Below are 24,805 nucleotides of genomic sequence, written 5' to 3' on the forward strand. Positions count from 1 at the left end.
TTGAAATTATCCGCGTTGTTGCAGCGTTGCATCCGCGCGATAGCCGTGCTGCTAAATAAATCCATACAAATTCAGCCCCGCGAATATAGCTGCTTACTACATGCGTAATTTGAAGGCGCCAATACGTACATAATTTTGAGTAAGATTCAGATTCAGAGCATTCGATTGAAGGCAGACGTTTATGATCTGGTTCTGTTATCCATCATTCTTTGCATTAAACAATACAGTACAGTAGTATTAGAGTGTAAAGTTAAAGGTATAAGTGTATATTATAATATGTACATATCCAGCCGTTGAGAACTACATCCATTGAAACAGCTTAACGTGCCCTCCGAAGCGTGGAATCATCTTACTTTTTAGGACAATCGGGTGATTTAAGCCAGCAAAGTCCTTACCAAACAAAGTCAGTCACACAAAGTGATTTCGACAACATCCCCATAAGGACACCTCTTGAACGCAGAGACAGAGGCAGACCCAGGAAGCGATGGAGAGCCAGATGACCTGGACACGTTTAAGACAGATTGGAGAGAGAACGCTCAGGTCAGGGAAAAATGGAAACTCAGGGAGGCCTTTGCCCAGCAGTGGGGAAATCTAGGCTAGAAACAAAATGTGTCCTAAGTTGGGAATTATGAACTGAATCAGCCTATCATGACGACCAAATAGGCAGTACATAATTTAATTTTTCGAAAGGACATTTGCGGCCACAATTTGGTCAAAGGTCTATGGAATTGTCAAAACACATCTCCCTAGCATGATCCCGTTTTTCACAGGGTCTGCTTATCGAACCTGAAGATTTGACAGGTCCGGTTTATTACGGAAGCGATTGCCTGTCTGGCCTTCCAACCCGCGAAAAGAAAACCAGCCCAATACAGGTTACGTCACATACCTCCGAAAATGCATTTATCGGGAATGTGGGTGTCCTCACGATGTTTTCTTTTACCGCTGAGCACGTGATAATCATTTATGATCCAAACATGAATCCAGAAACAAACTCGACAATCATTGGTTTAGGCCTGTGCTGGATTCGAACCTGCGACCTCAAAGTGAAAGGCAAGCGTTCTACCAAATGGGCTACCACGACTTCGTCACGGATCTGTCAAAATGGTGACAATTAATATTTAGCGTCTACATATAAAGTCGTGAGTGAAACATCTAGGAGGACAAACGAATTTAAACGTGATAAGTAATGCCTGGTCAATAAACTGGAAACTGAGTGGAAATTTTCCGACACACTGTGTAATGATGAACAAACACTTTAAGAAAGTCGTGAGAATATAAATATTTATAAAATTTTATCTTTACGCTACCCAAGAGAATTGAAAAATAAGTCTAGATGCGGCACTTAGTTCATTATGAATTATGAGTCACACTGATGCGACGCAACGCTGCATGACTACCGACATTGGTTCTGTTAGCGAGGAGACAAAATGTTTTGCTGGTGGGCTTTCTTGATAATGTTCAAGTTAAAAATCTAAATACTGCTTATTTGTGTGAGCTCTGTTTTCCGCATTTACAAATTCAAATTCAAAAATATCTTTATTCAGTAGTCAATCTTTAGTCAATTTTATTCCTAACGAATATCTCATCCGCCTGAAACTACTGCAGCTTCTCACAACCTGTATAGGCGGGGAAAAGAAGCTGCAAGAAAAACCTCGGCTCACTTTAAAATGTATTCTATCTAACTTAACTACAAAGAAAACGACATCATAGCACAAATAAATTGAATGAACATACTTAAGAAGTAAAGTTACAAACTATACACGACAAATTTACAATAACTCACTTAAAAAAAGTAGTAGCTTTAATTACTGCACATTTTTCAAAACTAAAATTATGTCTTTGCAATATTTCGAACTCAAAAGTGAATGTGTCTGGTTTCGTGCACGTTTGTATCATAAATCCAGGGTTAGTCGATAAGAAAATAAAACATAAGAACAGTGTCTCACTTCTATCGAAATGCTTAACTAAGTAACACTCTTCTAGCATTATCCCGTTTTTCACAGGGTCCGCTTACCTAACCTGAAGATTTGACAGGTCCAGTTTTTTACAGAAGCGACTGCCTGTCTGACCTTCCAACCCGCGAAGGGAATACCGCCCAATACAGGTTAGGGCACATACCTCCGAAAATACATTTCTCGGCTGCGATGTTTTCCTTCGCCGCTGAGCACGTGATAATCATTGAGGATCCAAACATTAATTCGAAATCCAATTTGACAATCATTGGTTTAGGCCTGTGCTGGATTCGACCTAAGTAACACTCTTTCTTACAAATCAAGTTAAAATTGCAATAATGAGTACTTATAGTTTTTATACAATACATTTGTCATCCGTAAAAGCGACCCATGTGTACTTGCGATCGTTTTAAAGTAAGTAAGTACTTACCCAACAACGAACGTAGAACTCATTTATTCAATATAATGTCTATATGTATAAACAACAAAAAGCGCTACAGCATAAATCGGATTATTGGTTCGCGAGTTTACTTACAAACAAAGAGGCTTTGCGTTTCATAAATTCTATATACAGTTTAATACAGTTACAATACATTAGTTTATTATTTACATACATACACACATACATAAGCCTACTTCCCACCGGGGTATGCAGAGACTATGGAATTCCATTTCCGTCAATCCTGACACACTTCTCTTGCTTCATACACGCACGCCGGTTCCGAGTAGATTGTGCTAACCTTTTCTAATGACATCTCCAATTTGATCAATGTACGTCTTTCTTGGTCTTCCTCTGCCAGCCCTACCACCAACCTTCGATTTATATACCGCTTTCGTAATCCTATTATCGTTCATCCTCTCTTGTACCGTATTATTAACATAATTTTTAATAATGTTGAGTTGTGTTATTGTGTTTTAATAGTATAGAACTCGATTCTTTTAAAATTTTCATTGGAGAAACAATACAAATTTTATATTGTATTCCGTAATAACTCAGGCGATTAAAAGTTCCCAGACTCATAAAATACATGTCATAAAAGCCAATAATAAATGGTTATTAGAATTTTCGATTCATTGTGTAACTCTGTAGACAAAAGGCCTGTTTTTGCTCTTTCATACTCTTACGAGTTTATTAAACCCTAATAAAGTTTATAAACCACACCAGCTTTATTAAAAATGCGGTTTATGAAGAATGGAGAATATAGAACAAACGTAGATTATTTTCAGAATGTTTTTAGTCACGGATATGAAAACGTCAAAAAAAGACTCAATGTTAAAAAGTTATCTTATTTTTTTTTCTTCTTTTTTGCTTTATAAAGAACAGACATTACACGCAAGTCGTTGTTCACAAGTAAAGGTCATATTCAATCTGATGAATTGATTGTGGCCGATAGGTTGGTAACCTCACAAAAAACATACTGGCAGCTCCTCAAATCATAGCTAACTTTATAACTTTTGATTGGACCAAACTTTTAGTTACTCTAAGTTATATAAATAAGCTCCATGGTGTTGGTTATATGTTTGTTTGTTATACGTACTGTTATTATCTCTTAGGATACCAATACCTCTCTGTAGTGTCAACGGATTTGGTTCTGCCCTCCGCAAGACAGATTTCCGACATCAGGTTTTGAGCGTACGAAAGTCATTAAAATGGATCTCTTCAAATTAGCATACACTTTTTATTATTATTATTATTAATTATCATGTCATATTGATATCAAAATTTATAAAAAAATAGGTACTGATTTACAATGATTTACAAATATTTTATAAATCAGATATATCTACGGTGAAATTGCGTGTTCACGAAAAGTAAATTGACATAGGAAAGTAAATAGATACCCAAATTATATTGACTGCCAAATCCGAGACAAAATACCAATTTCAGACTTTGCCTCTCCTAATTTTGCAAATAGGAAATCAAAGGTTTTTAAGACCCTGCCTAAATAAATCTTGACTTGTACAAAACGAGAAATTGACGGACTCACACAACCCAAAACATATTTTTTCTTTTGTAAATTCAATCTCTAATGCCCAAATACACATAAAAACGGTATCACCGTGAGCATTGCGGGCCGGAGAGTTTGTAAGATAACTAAAACTCGGATATTACCTAGCCTAGAACGTTTTGGGTGCCGCTTCCAAGTATATTGATGAGCTAATTCGAACTGACTGAGAAAGATTTCAAGTGAACTAAATCGTGGGCAATACGTAGTAGCAAATTATTTACTAATAACACTTACCAGCAGACTAACGTAGCCGTGTATCCTGTTATACGCTTGGACGACATCTCTGAAGTCCCCCTCACAGTATCCACACGTATCCGGCTTTATGGATATATTCAGTTCCGACTTCGCATCAGCCATTACTCTCACTAAAAGGGACTCAAAGTCTCCTGATCCCTTCTCCGCCTGTGCCCGAAGTACGGATTTTATTTGAGTCTTGTTAAATGCCCCGTCTGTTGAATTCCCGTAAGCCAGGATCTTGAAGAACTCCAAAAGGGTTCGCGTTTGATTCGTCATGTTGAGTTTGGTTTCTGTTAATTAATTTATTTGTTAACAGTCTTGTTGTGGTATCCGCATTGTTTGCTGGAACAAAGAGACACCAGTGCTCATTATTGACGAAATTCAAAAGCTCGAAATTCTAACCTCTTCAATGTGTAGCATTTAATCTGACTGCCAATTATAATTATGGGTTGAAAATTAACCATTACGTTGCATAACATGCTTTTATACTCAATGCTCTGGGAATGTAATATAATATAACGTAACATAACATTATATTACTACTATATTCCCAAATGAGCTAGTTAGAGCTACATCCATCGCAAGATGAACTTATGTAGCTACGTTTCACCTGAGCTTTCTGATAGATCAACGTGATAGGTTACCAGTATCATTACCTTCTATTGTGGTCGAGCCGACTGTGTTAGTGAAACTAATATAATATGTAGGAATTATGCTCCAGAATGTAAGGAAGACATAAACAGTCATAAATTGGTCATTTTTTCGTAGAGGTTTCCATACCTATAACATTATTTAATTTCTTAGAGACACATAGTAAAATCCGTATGGCAACAAACTTGTTCCATTAGGATCTTTTCCGTCTGTCGAATTGTATCCTCATCACGTTGCTTCATTAAATTTGTAATTGGAAAGAAATTGAAAAGGGTCTTTGTGTCGGGTGCTCAATTTTTGTGGTACGGAACATTTTAAGCTTTATAGAAAGCATTGTTCAAAAGTCAAAGATTTTCTTTTCTTATATTGTAAATATAACATAACACAAGCTCACATATTTAGTAGGTACATCCATTGCACGATAAATTAAGTACCCAGACCTCACTGAGCTTTCTATTAGACCAACGTGATAGGTGGTAAAGCACATCGCCGTCTATAATGGTTGGTTGAGTTGTTGAGCTAACTGAGTACTAACACTAACACAGAAAAATTCACTGGAAACACAAACACCTAACAATTCAATGAAGCAAGTCCGGTACCGGGGCTCGAACCGGCGATCCCCGTTTGAGAGGCAAACCGGTGAACCACGGTACCATAGTGACTACTTTGTAATATTGTTACCCTTAACAAAGGTTGCAAAAGATTGAAATGAAGAATCTTCGAGCTTCGAAGTTCGAGCCCTAAATCCCAGCAGGCGATAACAGGATTAGAAGAGGAAGAGGGAAGTATGTATGGCGTAAAAGTCTGCGAAGAATTCACGTGTCATTTGTTCTTTATGGTACAGACACAGACAATGAGTAAACCAGTCACTATACAAATCGAAAAGTATCTGGATTCAATGATTTTTGTTTTTATAGCACTCACAGCTTAGGGAGACCGCAAAGATAAAATTAAACTTAAAAATATGTGGTGTAACAGATGGTGTAAAGAAGTAATGTATAATGGTTAAGAGGCGCGGGTTCAAGTCCCGTCGGAGTCAGATTTTTTTCGATTTAATTTTGTATTTGTGAGTATCTGGATTGTTCCGTCTACCATATTCCTTATGGGTGTGAGTTTGTGTTGAGTAAGTAATATAATATGCACAATTTGCAAATGGAGATTTCAACTAAATTAAAATTAATCTAGCTTAATTGCAGTTCTAGGCAAATTCTTGCGGCACTAAATTGCATTTCATATACGAGCTAAAATATTAAAGAGACGTATTGAGCATGTCGCTTACTTTTATTACTTTCCATATTAAAACTTTGTTGACTTTAGTTGAATAAATACTCGCCAGACATAAATATTATGCCGCTTATATTTTATCAAGGTGTTGCCAGACTCTAGTTATTATTACTTATTTATTGATCACAGTTTCTAGATACTAGCGAAATTGTCGCAATTTATAGCAAAGCATTTATTACATTATTTTCATAACATCAATCTTGAACACAAGTTTTTTTTCCTGAACTATGATTTAGCTACTACTTCCTATTTGAAACTTACATACACAGTTTTATCTACTAACCATCTAATACCGCAACTACAAAAAACGAGAATTTTTTGGGACTTTAAATTTTCAATTGAAAGAGTTTTTAACGGCTTTGTTTGTGGATATAAGTAAACAAACATTAATCTCACGATTGGTTCCTCTCTGGCGTGTCGCCAGGTCGTGCGTGCCAACTCTTTGGTAGCATTTTTTAATATTATCCAAAGTCTAGACGGAGCACATTGAGATCTGTAAGTAATCTTGATGTAAAGGTTCCAAAGTTCGCTTGTTATGTGTACCCGTCTCGTACAAACTCCAATAATAGGGTAGATTCAAACATACCTATATCAGCGTACGATTTACTAACTGCCAAAACAATACGACTAAGTAAAAATTACAATGTTAACGAAAGTTCGTATAGAATTTAAATAGAAATGCCTTTTCAGACGCCGTATATAAGGTTGCCTTTTGTATCATTTATTTAATTGTAATGTTGGTATTGTATGTTCCTTTTTGTGTATTTTGGCGTTGTACTATTTTATTCCTTCTTTGCTCCATCTACTAGGTACTATTCTATGAAAGTATCAAAAGCAATTGTCTGATTGTACTAAACAGAGGTACGTATATTGTCAGTGCGAAGCTTGGGGCTTTTTTTTAAATTATCCTTTGTCTAGACATGGCTTTTGAGGTAATTGAAACGTTGAAACCCGAATTTCTAACATAGTGCGATTACGTCTCGTTTTACTGCGTTATAATTTGTACAAATTGCAAATGCATTTTTATTTTATGTTGCAATTTCCCGAGTGGGTAAAATGAACGCTAAAATGCTCACGATTGTGACATTCTTAATACCCTTACTGTTAGGTGACTTGTCATAAAGCATGATAATATCACCGAAGAAGTTGGTATTTTATTCAAATTGTTGACATTAAGAGATAAGAACGAGAACATAACAGTCATGGCGACCCCATGCCGATCTTCCCCGTAATGAATCACCCACAAATAAATGATTCTGTCGGTGAACCGTTCGGCGACTGTCGGACATAGGTTTCAGGCGCGCAAGTACTAAATTAGTTCCGAAAAATAATTAATTAAAAAAAAACATAAGTTGTTCGTTTTTTCAGCATAACGACACGGTGATGTAAGAATAACCCATTATTATTAGACCCTGTGTTAGTCGTAACAATAAAAAACAAAGAATAGCTGTAGGTATTATGATCGTAAACACAGATAGTAAAAATAATGTTGGTGTAAAAACACAGATTCTAATGAAAATCAGTGAGTAAATTTTTCTGGCTGTAAACTATTGAATGGGCAAGTTCCAAAAACCAAGATGGTTTGTGCGGCTTTTGACATCAGAAACATCGTGATATGTTTCTTTTTGAACTCTTGTTAATGCACGAAGACCTGGAATAATTTATTATACCCACTTCTTCTTCTCATACTATACAAACTCGAGTACTGAGCTGGTAAACTTTAGCACGAGCTCCACCCAATGATACAACTAATGATTATTCAGCAGTTATCACTTTCAGATTGGGCTTAGCAACAAGTCTATTTTAGTAAAGTAATTTAATAATCTCCCGCAATTTTGGTCCCGTAAAGAGCGAATCGTTTTCTCAACAATAGGCCTGTCGTTATAGGCAATCTTATTGCCAAACTGTCTACGTTATAGCCACTTCTATTCCCTCCACATAATTGGTGCCATTCCAACGAGAACCGTTCAATCGGACTCTTTGATTCTGATTCATATTCATCGAAATCGCTTCCTGTATTGCAAAGTAAATAAAAATAACTCGTGAATATTATTTTCTAAATGTGGATACATAAATGATAAGTGACTAGCGACTCAATCATTGATATAAAAACTCAGTGAATATTTAAAAAATATTAACATAAATCAAACCAATTTATACGAAAGAATAAAAAATATCTATTCTGCGTGTACCTCTAGTATTTTGTGACGAGCACAAGTAATTAGTTGATACCTATTTTGTAATAACTTATATAATTGCTGATGTTATGTATAATGTTCATCATTGTTTCGTGTATATTTTCAAGTTCAGAAATAATATTTTCTTACACAGTACCTACTAACTGGACAACTGGCCGAAAATTCGGCCGACTAGTCTACTACTAGTCTAGTCGAGCTGGAGTCGGCCCATCTCAATTTTTTTTACCCTATATATCTTTGTAGATATGCAGAGCACAACAGTAACAACTGCATGCTTTATTCAGTAGTTCTCGAGATTACGCTTCCTTTTATAAATTGAAGTACAAAGAAAAAAATGCTTGCAGTGCTGTGCGGTTTATGTAAGAATAGCGGATACCCATGGCTTCGGTTACGTTGAAGTAGCTTTACCACCAGTTTGTTTTATACCCATTTCCCGCAATTTGAGATCTCAATATAAGCTTAGTTATAAACCAATTAGGTATAAAGTTACTATAAGAAGTCTCGGTTATCGAGTATAAACAAAAACACAGATTTATATTTAGCTCATTCCCAAATGACATAAACCTTTATTATTATGAACATGTTTGGGAATACTTGGAAATCCCGTGCGCCAGTTACTGTTGTTGTTTATGAAACTTTCTGTCTCCAATCTATATTCTATTGTCCTAGTGTTTCACTGACATGCATCGGATATTACTTAAAGGATATTTGCCATAACTTGCTATTGATTTTAGCGATTAGGTTAATGCTAGCCTTGTTTATATATCAACGTAAGGTGACATCAAAGGAATTATTCCAATTCACTATTGGTACAAATAAAATATGATTTGTTTAGAGGGACAGACTTTGTCCGTAAAGCTCTAAAATATTATCGAACGTGTCGAAACAATATTCAAACTGAATGGCATTATTAACGTCAAAATCGTGGGCGTACGGACTTTACCCTATCGTCTTACAATATTCAAAATTAACACCTATAGAATGCGAAATCGAAATAGAAAATGTCAGAAGATAAGCCAAATTACAGTACCTAGTTAAACCCGATAGGCAAGCTGCCTGATTAATAGCAATAAATTCCTTATATATAAGTTATATCTAGAACTTACTAGAACGGTTTATATCAGCAAGCGAAGAAAAAGGCATATAAAAAAAGATGTTTAAGTTTGTATGTGAAATGATTCGCCAATTTGAATAAAGGGTGTTGGAGTTTCACAACGATTACGATTATGACCGAGACGCGTTTAACATAGCGCGTTTTGACGACTCAATAAATTTTAGCCAGCCTAAGGGATAACTTTAATATATCAAAAACGTGTCACTTCTTATATCTCGAAAGACTATAAAAACAAATTCTATTGAATAACAAATCAATCGTTCTCGGCACTTCCTGTCAATATTATTGCGGTCAAATTAAACTTTCCGTAAGTATTTTAGACGAGGATTTAGACGTTGGTTGACTCCACTTCATTGTTCAACTATAATATAATCCCAATAAAAACATTTTCATGTAAAATGATAATATCAAGACGAAATCATATCGATCGCTATGTCAAAAAGTCATCAGATCTCATGTAGAGCCAATCATATATAATTCTATACGCTCTAACTATACAAACCCTAAGTTCTCAAACTCTACACGTTAGGTAAAATATGGGGATTGCTACAGGCACTTATGCTGGACTGCGCATCCTCATCGAAAGAAGGCCCGAGTTGATATGAAAATGCACCGTCTAGTAACGAAGCGCTGTCAATCAAACTACGGTGCGACAAACTTATCTTTTCACTTGTTCAATACAATTGCTATACAATATATTTGAAATTCCATTGCATTATAAAATTTGTCTTTGGTTGGGTGGTGAAAGTTTTACATTTTAGAATTTTCTTGTTGTTTGTGTATTAATACTAGCTTAAATCCCAAATTTCAGTCTCGAGTACCTACCTCTTATTTCAATTAATCGAACAATATGAAGCCACGAAAAAATGACATCATACTTGTTATTAGGGCTATATTTTGCGATCAGATACAGATACTGTATTACCAATACAATCTCAAGGCATACTTAGTAGAGAAATATATTTCATACTTACTGAAAGAAATAAAAAAGAAAGAGAGTTTATTAAGTAAATTAAACTAGTTACAATTATAAATAAGGCTCATGACTCCTAAACTAGTATAAAACTGTATTTCAGGAGCCACTGTCTTCCCAAATTTGCTCTAGTGTTAGTGTGTTGTGTGTTTGTCCTAGAATAGGTGAAATAATATTTTTTGAAGAAATATGAAACGTAGTAGTAAATAGGACATAGGTATAATAGGGTAGTTTCGCTCTAGTCAAATCAGTTACTTTTTACTAAACGTCAAAACATTAAATTACCATGAAATTTATATGGAAAAATAACCTGTGACGTCACAGAAAAACGTGATAAAATATATATTTTTTTTAAATTTTTTTGTTAAATAAAAAAAAGAAACCGTTTTTTTGTTAACTTTAGATCTGTCTTTATTTAGTAATCATAATTTCATTATTTATCTCAAATCATAAATCAGAATCATTTATTCAACGTAATTATCATGGATAAACTTGTTTAAGGTCAATGTAACATTTTTGAATTTACGTCATTTCGCAAGGTTATGGCTGAGGAGAAAAAATGTCAAGAAACTGCAACAGCAACACATCTTTTAAAAACCAATGAGGGTATACATTACAAGTTATTTAATAACTAGAGGAACACATTCAATACCAGACAATATATCTGATATTTGTAGCCTAGGAATCTACTCAATTGTGTAGGTACCATAGCTGACTAAGTATGGAAGCTCTTGTGTTCCTGTTTCAGCCTATTCGTCTGTCCTGAAGATCAGACACAGAAAATTAACAAGCTATATAAACAGTACTATTAAAAGAAACTGTAAATACAAAATAAAAGGATACTTTTATGGTGTCTGTGTTTAATATATCCAGTATTTGACACATTCTATAAATAAAACAAGGGTTGTGTTTACGAAATCCTCATTTCAAGTCAAAATCAGAAAAATTAAACAGCCGCTGTTTGTCAAATATATATAAACATGTAAGTAAGTACGTCAAAATTGTTTTAATATTTTACGTTAGAGAAAGGAAAAATGCTTTATTATAAATATGTCAACCAGAATATAAAAAGCCCCTCAAGTGCGAGTCTGATTCGCGCACCGATGGTTCTGCACAAATTGTCATCTGGTCACTATCAGATTCAATGCCAACCACCAATAACCATTTAGGTCCAGAACTCAACAAGACAAATCAAAAAAGTTCGAACTCGGGGGTCTTGCGTAATTTGAATGTCAAATTCCTATATTATGACCACCTATATGGTCATCATCAGATGCTGAATACCAACAACCTAGGACCAAAGTGCTCATCGAAACTCATTAAACAAGCCCGAACTCAAGGGATTTGCGTCATTGTATTGTTGAGTTCCTATGACCACCTGGAACCTTTAATCATATCTAAGAACCTGCTTGCTTATACCACTAACCAAATGAAAAAATCTGTATCTAAATTGGACCATCCGTTCTGGAGCTTCGATACATAGACAAACGAATAAACTTATAATACCCCTCTTTGCGTTGCGTCGTTGCAAATAAACAAAGATTTCAACTGATACCTCCACGCGTTTCCGAGAAAAAGGTCTTGACAGACAGACGTAAATAGATATTAAACAATAAATCTAATTTTCAAAGAAACATTTTTCTCAAAGGTTTGTCATTATTGAAGATGTTATTTCGTCGAATTTCTTGCATGTCTCCCTTTCGATAGTCATAGCATCGACTTGATGTCGCACTGTGTTGATCCAACGTCACATGGACTACAGTCCAAGTTTTATTCTATGGCAAGCATTCATAACTCTACTTTTAAAAGTTAATAACGTTTATTTTTATCTACAGAATGAATACACAGTAAGAATAAACCGCGGGTTTTTTAGCTAATAAAAACGCTATAACTTTTACTATTATCTATACTACAGACGTTATCAGACTCGTATTGAATACTCAAGTTACCTACTACGATTATCTACATACGTACTACAGGCTACATCGATAAAATCGTATTCGATTTCCTGTCAAAACGCCATCATGAATTACGTCACGATAACTAGTAGGTAGGCCAGTTACTCTCCTGATATTAATTTTCAAGTTGGAAATGCTGTTGTTGTTCTTTTGTATTAATAATAGTTAAATGGATTCATTATTAATCATTTTTCGTTTAAGTTTTATAATGAGGGACTTACCAGCTTACGTTCTCTAAAAATCACATAGATGGCGTTGTTCAGTTTCAGAAGTTGTATGGTTATTTAAATTACTCAGAATTCTACATTGTTACAGCCGGACCTTTGCGTATAGCAAAATCAATGTCCAAATAATGTAGCCAAGTGGTCAAAGAGTACCGGAATTCAAATGTAGCAGCCAGATCTTCTGTCAAAACTTCAAAGTCCTTTTTTTTTTTGGTTTTCCCCGAAGGGTAAGGCAAAGGGAACTATGCCCATACAGCCATGTCTGACGTATTTTTTTTCTTGATGATTAATGAAATGATGAAAGGTGATGATGATGAAACCTAAGCCCCCACCCTCGGAGTAGACTCCTACTCCGAACCCCAAACGAATTAACTCAAAAGTCCGCATAAACTTTCGAGTTATGAAGCGGCTTCCTGGCACGAAGCGAAAATAGGCAGATACACTTTGTTCATTGAATACTCCAATATAATAACACTCGCGAATGTCTTCCGACTAACTTAATGCGATCATTAACCACAAAACACCACTTCGTATTAATTATTTAGATTACTCAATGAAGAAAGCAACTGTCCCGTTCCCGTTTCCCGCCGAAAAGCCACTTCAAAGTCCATAAAAAACAAATACTTTATGACCAAAGAGAATATTAACACATCCTCGTTTTTTTTTTTTTTACTTTGGTCCACTAGCCATACAGTCAGCATTATAAACTCAATAACACCATCTATGCGATTTTCAAAGAACTTCATCTGGAAAGTCCCTCATTGAAAACTCGCATCAATAAAATGATATTTTCAAACGAATAATACGCTCTTTTCGATCTGTCTGTTTATTTGTTATATACGTAAGTAATATAAAGTTTGTTTATCTGCAACGAATTTAGTTTGTGTTTGTAGAAGTACGAATGTCTTCAGTTCCTTTGAACTGCATCTTGAATGCCAATACTTACCCTCTTAAATCGTAGTACTTTGTGAAAATTGCAAGAGCAACCCGTCCCTTTTAAATTATTGAGGGTCCGATCGCCAGTTCCTACCATTAATTTCTCTCAAACCTTCTATTACGAGTTGATATTATTGCTCATGGAATATCAATAATACAAACCTTCACAAATTTGAAAGATCTGGTGCATTTTACGGTCGGTACTTGTTGTCCTTCTGATCGATGAGAAAAGCTTTTAGCTAACAAATCAATCACAGCATATTAACAAACTCAGAAAAAGTGATTTTCATAATTATTTGGAAATCTGACCAATGCAAAATAATGTTAATTACTTACTTATTCAGTCGGTAATTAAACAGTAAAAATTCACGTACTTACCGATTGTCACCAGTTAAAAATATGCAAAGTAATGTTTAACGACCGTATGTTGATCCAATTTACCATTAATTACTGCCATGATATATTACAAAATATGTATAGAAATATATATAAAAAATGCTATAAAAATGTGGTTTATGGTAAAAAATATGAATATGAGTAGGTACTAGAAACCAATCTTTGGATCACCTTGATTAATCGCATTAATTTTAAACAACTGGATTGAAAGTGCGACGTGACTTATTGTAGATTTGCCGCAGGTGGCATTAACTACTTGGCCGGACAAATGGGGAGCGCTGAAGGCTCTCAGCCGGTACAACATTTAAGACACAGGCCTTAGGGTGCCCAGTTGAGCGCGAACCTCGGCTCAGGGCGTCGTTTGACAGGAAAAATATTGAAAAGAATTAATCAACCCTAGTGGGTCCATAGCGATAAGAGCTGATTGAGGGAAATCGTCGCCAACGCCGGCGGGGTCGGTATCGGGGTCCTGAAGTGTTTGGTGTCGCGAGCTGATTGGCTGCCTCTATGGCTAGAGTAATCGGGTCGTCGGGATCATATATTACGTCCTTGCTCTAAGGCACTGGAGGTATTTTGTGAGTTTGAATTCACGTTTGAATCATAGATAATTGATATCACGCGGCATCCATGACTTGTGCTCGGTTAATAGCAATAGGTTCACCCCTATTATCTATTAATCTAACCGAGCCAAATGAAATTCACTTTGTACGGTCACGAGCATTAATATGTATACACTTTGGTACCATGTCACTTTAACTTTTTTGACAAATTGAACTGTAAGTCTCACTAAATGTCAAATATGTTAGAGCGACAGAGTCCTAAAGTGGGTACATTATATTGCTCATGACTGTACATGTATATTGGGTGGTAAAAAGTGTAATTCCGTTGTCTTTGCCTACCCCAACGAAATAGGCGTGATCTTATGAATGTATGTGTGTATACGTATGAATAAAAGAATGCAATTTCTCAAATAATCAGAAACATACGTAACTTCGCCACATCCAACTTGGCGCTTAAGTGTTCTGAATCTGAGGTGGTCCAAACGAACCCATTACACTAGCGGCATTGCCCCGTTGCACAGCCACTGATAGGCGTTAGACCAGGTAAGACGCAGACCTACGGTCACCCCCTCTGACATTGAGTCTCCGGCCGGTCTCCCTGATCAATTCCCTCGCCTCACTACCACAAGGACCTGCAGTCTCAAAAGCCACGGGCACAAACACGTATGCAGCTTTCAGATCCGCGTACTTGGTACGTATATTTAATTAATTAATTCAAAGAATCTGTATTAATGTTGAAAGGTTTCTTTCATCAATTTTCGAATTTAATCAACTGTGAAGCAGGGATGTTAGGGAGCTCCGTAACCGTAACCGAAACTATCGGATATCCGATATACAAAAACATCCGTAACCGTAACCGAATCCGAAATAAAAGTTTCGGATAATATTGGATAGGGGCGGAGCTTAATTCAGACACGTTTTGATCGGCTGGCCGCTGCCAGTGCCAACACACAAGCCACGCGCATTGTTTGTGTTGTCGTCATAACATAATATATAACTTATCGTTATAAATAAAACCACTTTATTAGGTACCCATTTGTATTTTACTTTTGAAATTCCTTATAAAAATAATATCCGTAACCGAAATTATCCGAAACTAACGGATAATCCGAAATAATTTATTATCCGTAACCGTATCCGGTATAATAACCATTCTTATATCCGTATCCAATCCGTATCCGAAATTTCATATCCATAACATCCCTGCTGTGAAGCATGCATATTACTATGACATTCTACTATCAAAATGCCTGGTTTCTGTGAATACCATAATTACAATTTCAACCATAATAATTAACAACATTATATTGACTTAATCGATTTAATATAGTTAGTTTCTTTTTCGCGTCGCCAACAGCGTTGACTCATTTATCGCAACAAGATACGGAGGCTAGTTCAAATAAAATAAAACGGCATCTGTGGTATAGTGATAGAGCTTCGGGCTCACGATCTGGAGGTCCTGGGTTCGAATCCCATTGCAGGCTGAAACCACTTCATTGTTGGAAAGATAAAATTATTTCAAGCCACGTTATGTAGTCATTACGCGAGCCATATCAGAGGTCTTAGGCGGTTCAATAATAATTCTGACACATAGGATGAGGAGATCAGTCAGTGATATCACAACGTACACGAGAGAAGAAATGTTCAATATCTCAAAAATCCCATATCGAGATACAGAGGTCAATACGGTACGGGAATATAATACGTTGCATAAATACAAAATACCGGTTTAATACGTATTTATAGCATTGCCGAGATTAAATGAAAGGGATGATCCCCCGATTATTCCGACTCGTCTCATACACAGTATTGTGAGTTTGATATACTTAATCAACTTGATATCATCATCAAAGGCTCCCATTTACGGGATTCTCGACACTCGATAATCGTCGTTCCTTACTCCTATATCACATAGGTAAGTATTGTCAGTTTGAAAGCATAATTCAGCAGAATAAAACATACACTTTGAGTATTAACTACTTACTACAAAAACCCCAAAATTCCGTAGGAAAAGTGAAAAATAGTGGTGTTACATTATCTTAGCTAAAGCTGTTTCCAGTCGATAGATTTCGGTCCGAACAGCATTTATTTACTTGGAAAGCTTATTTGCGTTTGTAGCAGTCAGCCTAATTAAGCAATCACGGATAGAGTCGTCTATTGGCCGTATTCACACTTGCCAAGCCTGAGTGACAGACAGACTTTTGATCATGCCAAATCTCCTTATTAGTAAAGAAACTGAAAAGGGAAAGCGTCGTCCGCGACGGCGTGGTCGGTATCGGGGTCCTGAACTGTTTCTTGTCGCGAGCTGATTGGTCGCCTCTGTGCCTCAAAAATCGAATCGTCAGAATAGTATGGACTTCGGTAGTGTACACTCGAGCGTCCTTCTAACTAACATACAATATCTCCAATTTACATTTTATTCCAGCAAGTTCTGTGTCTACCTAAATTCTGCTAAAAAATACAAGTAAGGCCTATTTGGCTCGCCATACGGATTTTTACGACTCCACATCTGCCAGCAACATTTGTTATAGAAATGAAAAACAATGGGAATTCAAAAAACAAACGAATAACACAATTTGTTACCATGTTAACATTTGTTGTGGAAATCATTTCCGGAGAGAGCCCTCAATGCTTCCGATTTTTCCGGCCAAGTATATATAAAAAGGTAGGTAAGTACAATAAAATGAAAATAATTTGGTTTCAATGATTCTACATCATTTCAAAAGGTGGTTAAGAAGACTGAGGTATTAACAACATTAAGTACCTATAGATATTTATTTACTCCTATAGGTATATAACATAATAATCATCATCTCCTAGCGTTATCCCGTATTCCACAGTGTACTTTTACTTATCTTGAAGGTTTAACGGTCCCGGGTTTTACAGAAGCGACTGCCTGTCTGGCTTTCCAGTCCCAAGAGAAAACAGCCCAATTACAGGTAGGGTCACATATCTCCGAAAACACATTTCTCGGATATGTGGGTTTACTCATGATATTTTCCTTCACCGCTAAGCACATAATATTTTCAGTTGCAAACATGAATCCGAAGAATAATTCGAAAATGATTACAATGAGTTTTAAGCGTTCTTCTAACTAGGCTACCACGGCTCTTGCTCACGACGTTAAATGGATGAAATCATCAAGTAACTCATATAATTATGTAGTTATACCTACTGTTTTAATTCAAAAACTTAAGTCATTACTCTGAAGTATTTGTATAACTATATGGTGAACCTATATTTCGTATAATAAGTCCACGATATGACCTCGTTAGTAAGACTGTATGAACATGAAAGCTAAGCGTAAAATATTCTTAGTTCTTCTTATTTCAGACCGTACGCAAGTAAACCTATTGTAAAAATGTTAAGCACGTTGACAATTAACTTCACGTGGATTTTTATGACAATGTATTTTAAAATACTTTCTCTATTTTCAACACGGATGTGTTGTAGATGGAAGGGTGGTTCTTTTGTAAGCCATACCCACACACGTATCTATATTAAGTACTTATAAATCCAGCCTATTGTAATTCTTAACACGTGACAGCTTTCATTGGAAAATTGAAATATTTATTACATATTAAAAATAAAAAGTCATAAAAAAGAAACAAGCAATCACAACATTTTTTATTTACGCAAGGGTTATTTCTCTGCATTTTATTTGAAATATCTGTTTTATTTTATTGTTTGTATGTAATGTAACAAATGTGAGGAACGAGTAATTTTTTACACAAATAATTTACGTGTTTATAAATGTTTTCTTAGAATTTCTTTAGATAAGTAATGTAATACAATTTTGACCATCTAAGATTAAATTAGGTCGTATACTAGGTTCAAGATAAATTTTATTATGACATTCTGATTACTAAATAAAGACACATCTAAAACTAACTAAAACAATTTCTTTTTTCTATTTAAGTAACTTATTTATGAATTTTAAACAAGATAACGTAATAATAAGTTTTTCTATGACGTCACGATGTGCTTTTTCAAACAAATTCCATAGTAATTTCGTGTTTTGACGTTTAATAAAAAGTAACTGATTTAACTGGTTGGAAACTAGCCTATTAGGTATATTAATGCAAAAAAACAAGTTCTCGATTTAGTGTTCATTGATCTGATTTTGTCAGATATCGTTTACCTACCTTGAATATACCTTATTATGTACGCCTATTTAATATTTTACTTTTTTTTTGAAAATGAAAATTCAGATACCAGAAAAACAAAAACTGCCAAAGAAAAGTAGGCAGTTATCTAGTACCTCGGATAAGTAATGCACTTTTGTTTGTTCTCGCTTGACATTTAATTTTCTAAATGTACACAGATTAGTCTTTGCCCTATTTTCGATACTACTTATTTGCCTATTATTTAAAAGAACCAGAGTCAAAATTTGAAACTGAATTTTATTCTCAAATAGCTTATTCGCAGAAATGAAGAAATGACATAACACCGAATATATTTTCGCCTATATATCGCTGTAACATTATATGAGTAAATAATTTAGAATTTAGTAGGTAAGTATGAACATAAAACGACCTCGAAATGTAACTAACAAAAACACGTCCTACTAACTGAGCAAGCAATACTATTTCGCTCCACTTCTTGGAAAGAGCGACCATCGACAACAGATTTATAAAGGCATAATAATCACTATTTCCTGATTGTTATATCCTTTTGATTTACTATTAACTATTAATATGTTATTCTGTACTGTATTATAGACACATAAAATACTCCGGCACCTATCAAGGTGTTTACGTGATCGAGTCATTTCAGCGGATTGTAAAATAAACTTATCACGACTTTAATGTTCTGACGCGCGATGTAAATGGATGATGGTAGACAGATTGTCGCAGGATGTTTGGAATATATAAAGGTGTATATACGGCTTCACCATCACTAATTTAAGAGCCACGCTCTTGTCGGTGTAGCGTTCTCCATTCTTGTCTATCAAAGGCCAATTCCTTAAATTCCTTATCCACCTTCTCTTTAATCTGTTCCATGTAAGCTCTTCTTAGTCTTCCCTTCTATGGTATTTTCAATAAATTCCATAGAAGGGAAAATTAGTGTCTTAAGTGTATATACGGCTTAATATTCGATTTTATTACTATCGCAATATCAAAATATTTGCCTATTTTAAGATTCGAATAAAAAAGACATAAGTATTCCGAACATTACATTTATATTTTAAAGTGAAATAAATGCACATTTTTCTAGAAGTACCGTTATTTATATTATAAAATATATGTTTAATGGTGTAATAGCGTTATCTCGGTTTTAGTGTTTATATTAACTTTTATTGCAACAAACACTCTAACTACGCTGAACAAACATTTTTACCTATTTAATTATACTTGTACATATTTTGGAATGTTTCATATTGGCATTACACCGATTAGATATTAATTTTCAATTGTACCGGTTAAACATTGTTGTATTATTTTTTGCTTGGAATTTGAGCCTTAATTTAACCAAGACCAATGGTGTGTAAAAATTGTCACATTAAATAAACTGAATAATCGACAGTAAACAAACTCACTGAAATAAAACAACCTGTTGGAGAATATTTTCTACCCGAATAAAAATAAAATTAGTATAATCAACCGTCCAGTCCTAAACTATATTATAACTATATTATAATATCTTTAAAAAAACTAGTTTTTAAAAAAACTTTAAATACTTCACAAAATTCCAAATCAACATTTTAACATTTCAAAATATTTTACAATTACTCCAAACTTATTTTTTAATAACTCACCGTAAATCCAGGGGTAAACAACTTTTTATCCACGAAAGCACAAGTTTTAAAAGTTATAACGTCCGAGAAAAATGTGAGGAAAGAAGTTAGGAGCGTTAGGGACGCAGCGAGCGTCTCTCCTGCGGCTGATTTCGATCACGACTGAATCTACATGGCAGTTGGGACTCGGTAACAGAATACAACCAACCCACTGACCAGAGCTGGTTGATTACCCAGGTAAGCATCACTAAGACTTTACCTTTGAACAGTTTTAAAACAATGATTAAATAGATATTAAAAAAATAAGTATATATATATATACGTATATTATAATTTGTGATTATTAGGAGATATCCATGGGATTAACTCTCTGGGAACTGATATTAGGCAGCCAAATTACGGAATTGTGTAACAATATTTCCTTTTTTTTTTAAGAACGTCTGGGGCTGTATCGAGGTTTTTCTTGCAGCTACTTTTCCTCGGCTATACAGGTTGTGAGAAGCTGCAGTAGTTTTAGGCGGCTGAGACGTTCGTTATGTAAATGTTGACTATTCAAAGTGTAACTATTTAATAAAGATAAATTTGAATTTGAACCTTCTGAACTTAAATAGAACACTGTCTAAGTGAAGTTTTAAAAAAAGAAAATTTATAAAATAGCAACAATAGATGCTCTCGACTGACCCTGACTATGTAAATGTCTACATTATTAATTAGGTGATAAGTCGAAAAACTTGTCAACATTTTGGCGTCTGTAAAACTGAACAAACTCAAATAACGTAAATGAATTATCTGGCAAATCCATAGAAAAAACTAATCGATAATCCATAGATATGTTTTTGCGCTTTCCTATATCTATCGGTAAATTCTACATCATTATAATCATTATAATAGTAATATTTACGAGTAGGTTCTTTGTTTTATTCTCTTTTTCCGGTTGATTGACTAGCCTATAGATATATGTAGGCTGTAGTTTCCGTGACGTGTATAAGTTGTAAGTATTAAAATGTTATTGTTTACATGCCCCTTCTTACAGTGTTCCATTATTGCATGTTTGTTCTAGAAACACCATTAACAAAAACCCCCTTAAGCTTTTACTTGTGTCACCCTAAATGTTTTGTTAGGTTACATGTCTGCTTATTTATTTATATGGGGTTTACAACCACTGTTTAATTTGGGCTTCATTTTTCTAACACCACTTCCTCATGTCTTTATTCCTCTCTTATCCAATTACCTGCTAAACGCTCTCTCTAGGTGCCAGTTACTATTACTCTAAGTACTACAGGTTGCGAAGATAAGAACCGAAATAGGTTTTCTCTCCTTTCGTCTTCTCTCTTTTCTGTTACCTATGAAGTTCCCTAGAATACGTGTTTTTTTCTGCCTCTGAAGTATTTTTGTTGTGTTAACAGTATAGAATCTTTATATGGTACAGTTAAAATTATAATTTATTTTGTATTATACAGGGTGTAAGTGACACCGTACCGAATAATGAGAGGGATGATTCGGAGTTAATATCAAGTGGAATTTTCTTTCGCAAAACTCATGAAAATGTATGTAGTAAATGTATGTTTGTAGTAGGGAAGTTGTTATAAAGTCGTATTATGTTTAATCACGTTGGGTGTCATAGTTTAACAGTACCCATGTTACACGTTAATTATTACTTTATACCCAACCCACACATAGTGGGGGCAACTTACAATGATCTGAAATATGTTCCGAGGATTTTCATATGTGAACAAAACACATAAAATGGACCTACTCTACCTTACTTTACCTGGCGACCAAATTTTCTTATAGTGTACGTTATATTGTATGATACCTGTTGCTCGGTGGCGCAGCGGTTAACGCGCTCGGTCTGCGATTGTTGAAGTAAAGCAACTTTCGCAAAGGCCGGTCATAGGATGGGTGACCACAAAAAAAAAAGGTTTTCATCTCGAGCTCCTCAGTGCTTCGGAAGGCACGTTAAGCCGTTGGTCCCGGCTGCATTAGCAGTCGTTAATAACCATCAATCCGCACTGGGCCCGCGCGGTGGTTTAAGGCCCGATCTCCCTATCCAACCATAGAGAAGGCCCGTGCCCCAGCAGTGGGGACGTTAGTGGGCTGATGATGATGATGATGACCTGTTGCTCTATTTGCACGCATGCTAGTAGAAAATAAATCTATGCTGGAGTGGGAACGAATAAACAACATAGGGCGCGTTCAGCTGCTTATCTTCTCGGGGATACGACAAACCAACACAGACAATGTGTCTTTTATGTAACGGCTGATCATCTGTCACCCAGATTGGTTACATAAAAAATATACATAATAATTTATTTATATCAACAAATATGTCTCATATGTATTATTAAACTTATTCTACGTAGATGCAAGTCACACAGCATCTACGCAGATACGGGCAGTCGAGCCACGCACCTGTCATAGCTACATTGTTCTCTAAATCCATCTACGTAACGTTGCTTTATAGTGATAACCTCGTAACCGCCTTAATGAAAATTCACATCCCTATGTGATATTTGTTCACAACTCCTTGCAATAAAGACTCTAGTTTTAATGCAGGTAAAATGTGGTCTCAATTTTTACCCGGAATGAAATTAATTGAAAGAAATCCAGGTTTGTTGAAGAAAATCACATGTGCTTATTTTTCACTTTAAATCGACGATAAGGACTTTAAGACAAAAGTGGTTTCAAGTGTTCTGATTACTTGTTGTTCTCCCCACCCCCTTGTGAGTACCTAATCGTTTAAGTAAAGAACTAAAATATTATTAATATACAAATAAACTAAATAAAGGACATCAAAATACGTATAAATCAGATATTGAGGCAATTAGTTCCTTATTAGCCATTGTGCAAAAGACGTGCCTCTAAGAGAGAAAGAAAAAATCATGTATTATTTTCGGACACCAGAGACATAGACAGGTAAGTACATTACATTTAACCCAGGACAGAAACCACACAAAAAAAACCAAGATTAAAAATTATAAGATAAAGAAAAACAAACCAAAACCTCTATGTATGTAGAAGTTTTTCTTTGTATAATATTTTTTAATATTGGTTTTCCCCGTGTGGGTTCTGTCCAGGGTTAAATGTAATGTAGCTATCTGTCTGTGTACTTAATAGTAAATATTAACGTCTGAACACCTTGAACCACCTTTTGCCACCAGCATTAACGACATTAGTCGGGTTATCAGCCCGTAAATTTTATTAGCAATGTTGGTATTTTCCATCAGACACCGCCCTTTATATTAACGCTAATGATAGATAATAGATTAACAGTTTGCACATCAAACTCTTCAGATAACGAATGAATTACAACCTTGCAACGTTATTAATATTGTAGGGAAAAATCCCTTTTACAACTGCTAAAATACTGAGTTTGAAAGGTTTCTCATTATAAAGTTCCTTAAATTTTTATCTTAGATTAGGGTCAAAAGTGTCTGAAAGTTATCTTCAAGTGATTTTGACACTGCTAACGACACCCGATTTCGTAATCGCATTATAATTCCTTTTTTTACGTTATTGTAGATTTGCCGCAGATGGCATTAACTACTTGGCCGGACAAATGGGCAGCGCTGAAGACCCGATATTATAATTCCAGTAGCTTCTTTATTGTTTAAAATAATGCCAAAGGCGAAATTCCGCGCTATTCGCGACGAAAGTCCAATAAAACATCGAACACAGTCAAATAGATAAAGAAATCACTGGGCAAGTTAAAGTCTATAAAACAGTCACTAGTCCTTCCGTAGTTGGATAAAAGGACTAACTTCCGTCCGTTTGAGGACGACCTTTGATCAATCAGTAAACACACTCTACAAATACTATCTTTATACACATAGCAATAAAATATATTTTAGTACCTAAACAAAATAAATATATTCATTTAGTCATTCTGTAGCACATTAATATATAACAAATTGTAGTGCAAAATACCGTGCAGTATATCTTGTTAATAGATGTCTATTTCGAAATAAATATGTCTTGCGGGATACATTTATACGACCATTCAAAAAGAGAGTTATAAATTTAATACGTGTTCTTGAGTACAAATATATTTTTTAGTTAACCTGAAAGCTACTGCGCAACTTCCTTCGGACGACCTTAGGCTCTGCCTATGTTTGTACCTATACGTAACATAACATAAACAGCCTGTATACGTCCCACTGCTGGGCACAGGCTTCCCCTGTATCAACCGGAGTGGGTACGGAGCATACTCCACCACGCTGCGGGTTGATGAGATAATTTAATTTCAATACCTACTATGATTAAATTTACAAGTAGGTGTGATTAAGATAGAGCTCGACGCTAACAATTTCAAACAGATGTATATGTCGCAGGGATATGATAAAAACGGAGATTTGATCAATTCCCTAAGGGATTTGATCAAATCACGGAGGATGTTAAAATAACAACTCGATTTTATCCTTTCCCTAAACAAATTTAGCGAATTGAACAAATCCCTAAATTGGTTCAGTGAAATGACAAAAATAATTTTTCTTTGGTATTTTAAAGGTTTATTTGGTAAGATATACCTACATAATTATGATAATCAGGTGTGTGTAATACAAAGAAATATTGATAT

At 35.1% G+C, this 24,805-nt stretch overlaps 2 protein-coding genes across 4 annotated transcripts in view; one reads left to right on the forward strand and one right to left on the reverse strand.

Moving 5' to 3' along the window:
- LOC126374376 (G-protein coupled receptor dmsr-1-like) overlaps positions 1–20,380 on the reverse strand; it is a 40,808-nt gene extending 20,428 nt beyond the window's left edge. For both annotated transcript variants that reach the window (XM_050020992.1, XM_050020991.1), the window contains exons 1-2: positions 20,251–20,380; positions 4,196–4,540 (exon numbers count right to left, since the gene is read on the reverse strand). In XM_050020992.1, the coding sequence (XP_049876949.1) occupies positions 4,196–4,474 (279 nt within the window). In that variant the 5' untranslated portion in view covers positions 4,475–4,540; positions 20,251–20,380. The remainder of the gene's footprint in view (positions 1–4,195; positions 4,541–20,250) is intronic.
- Positions 1–24,805, forward strand: part of LOC126374477 (ejaculatory bulb-specific protein 3-like) — a 401,847-nt gene that overhangs the window by 133,811 nt on the left and 243,231 nt on the right. The gene's annotated exons all lie outside the window — the stretch shown is intronic.

Source organism: Pectinophora gossypiella, chromosome 17 (assembly GCF_024362695.1).
Source record: "Pectinophora gossypiella chromosome 17, ilPecGoss1.1, whole genome shotgun sequence".
NCBI lineage: Eukaryota > Metazoa > Arthropoda > Insecta > Lepidoptera > Gelechiidae > Pectinophora > Pectinophora gossypiella.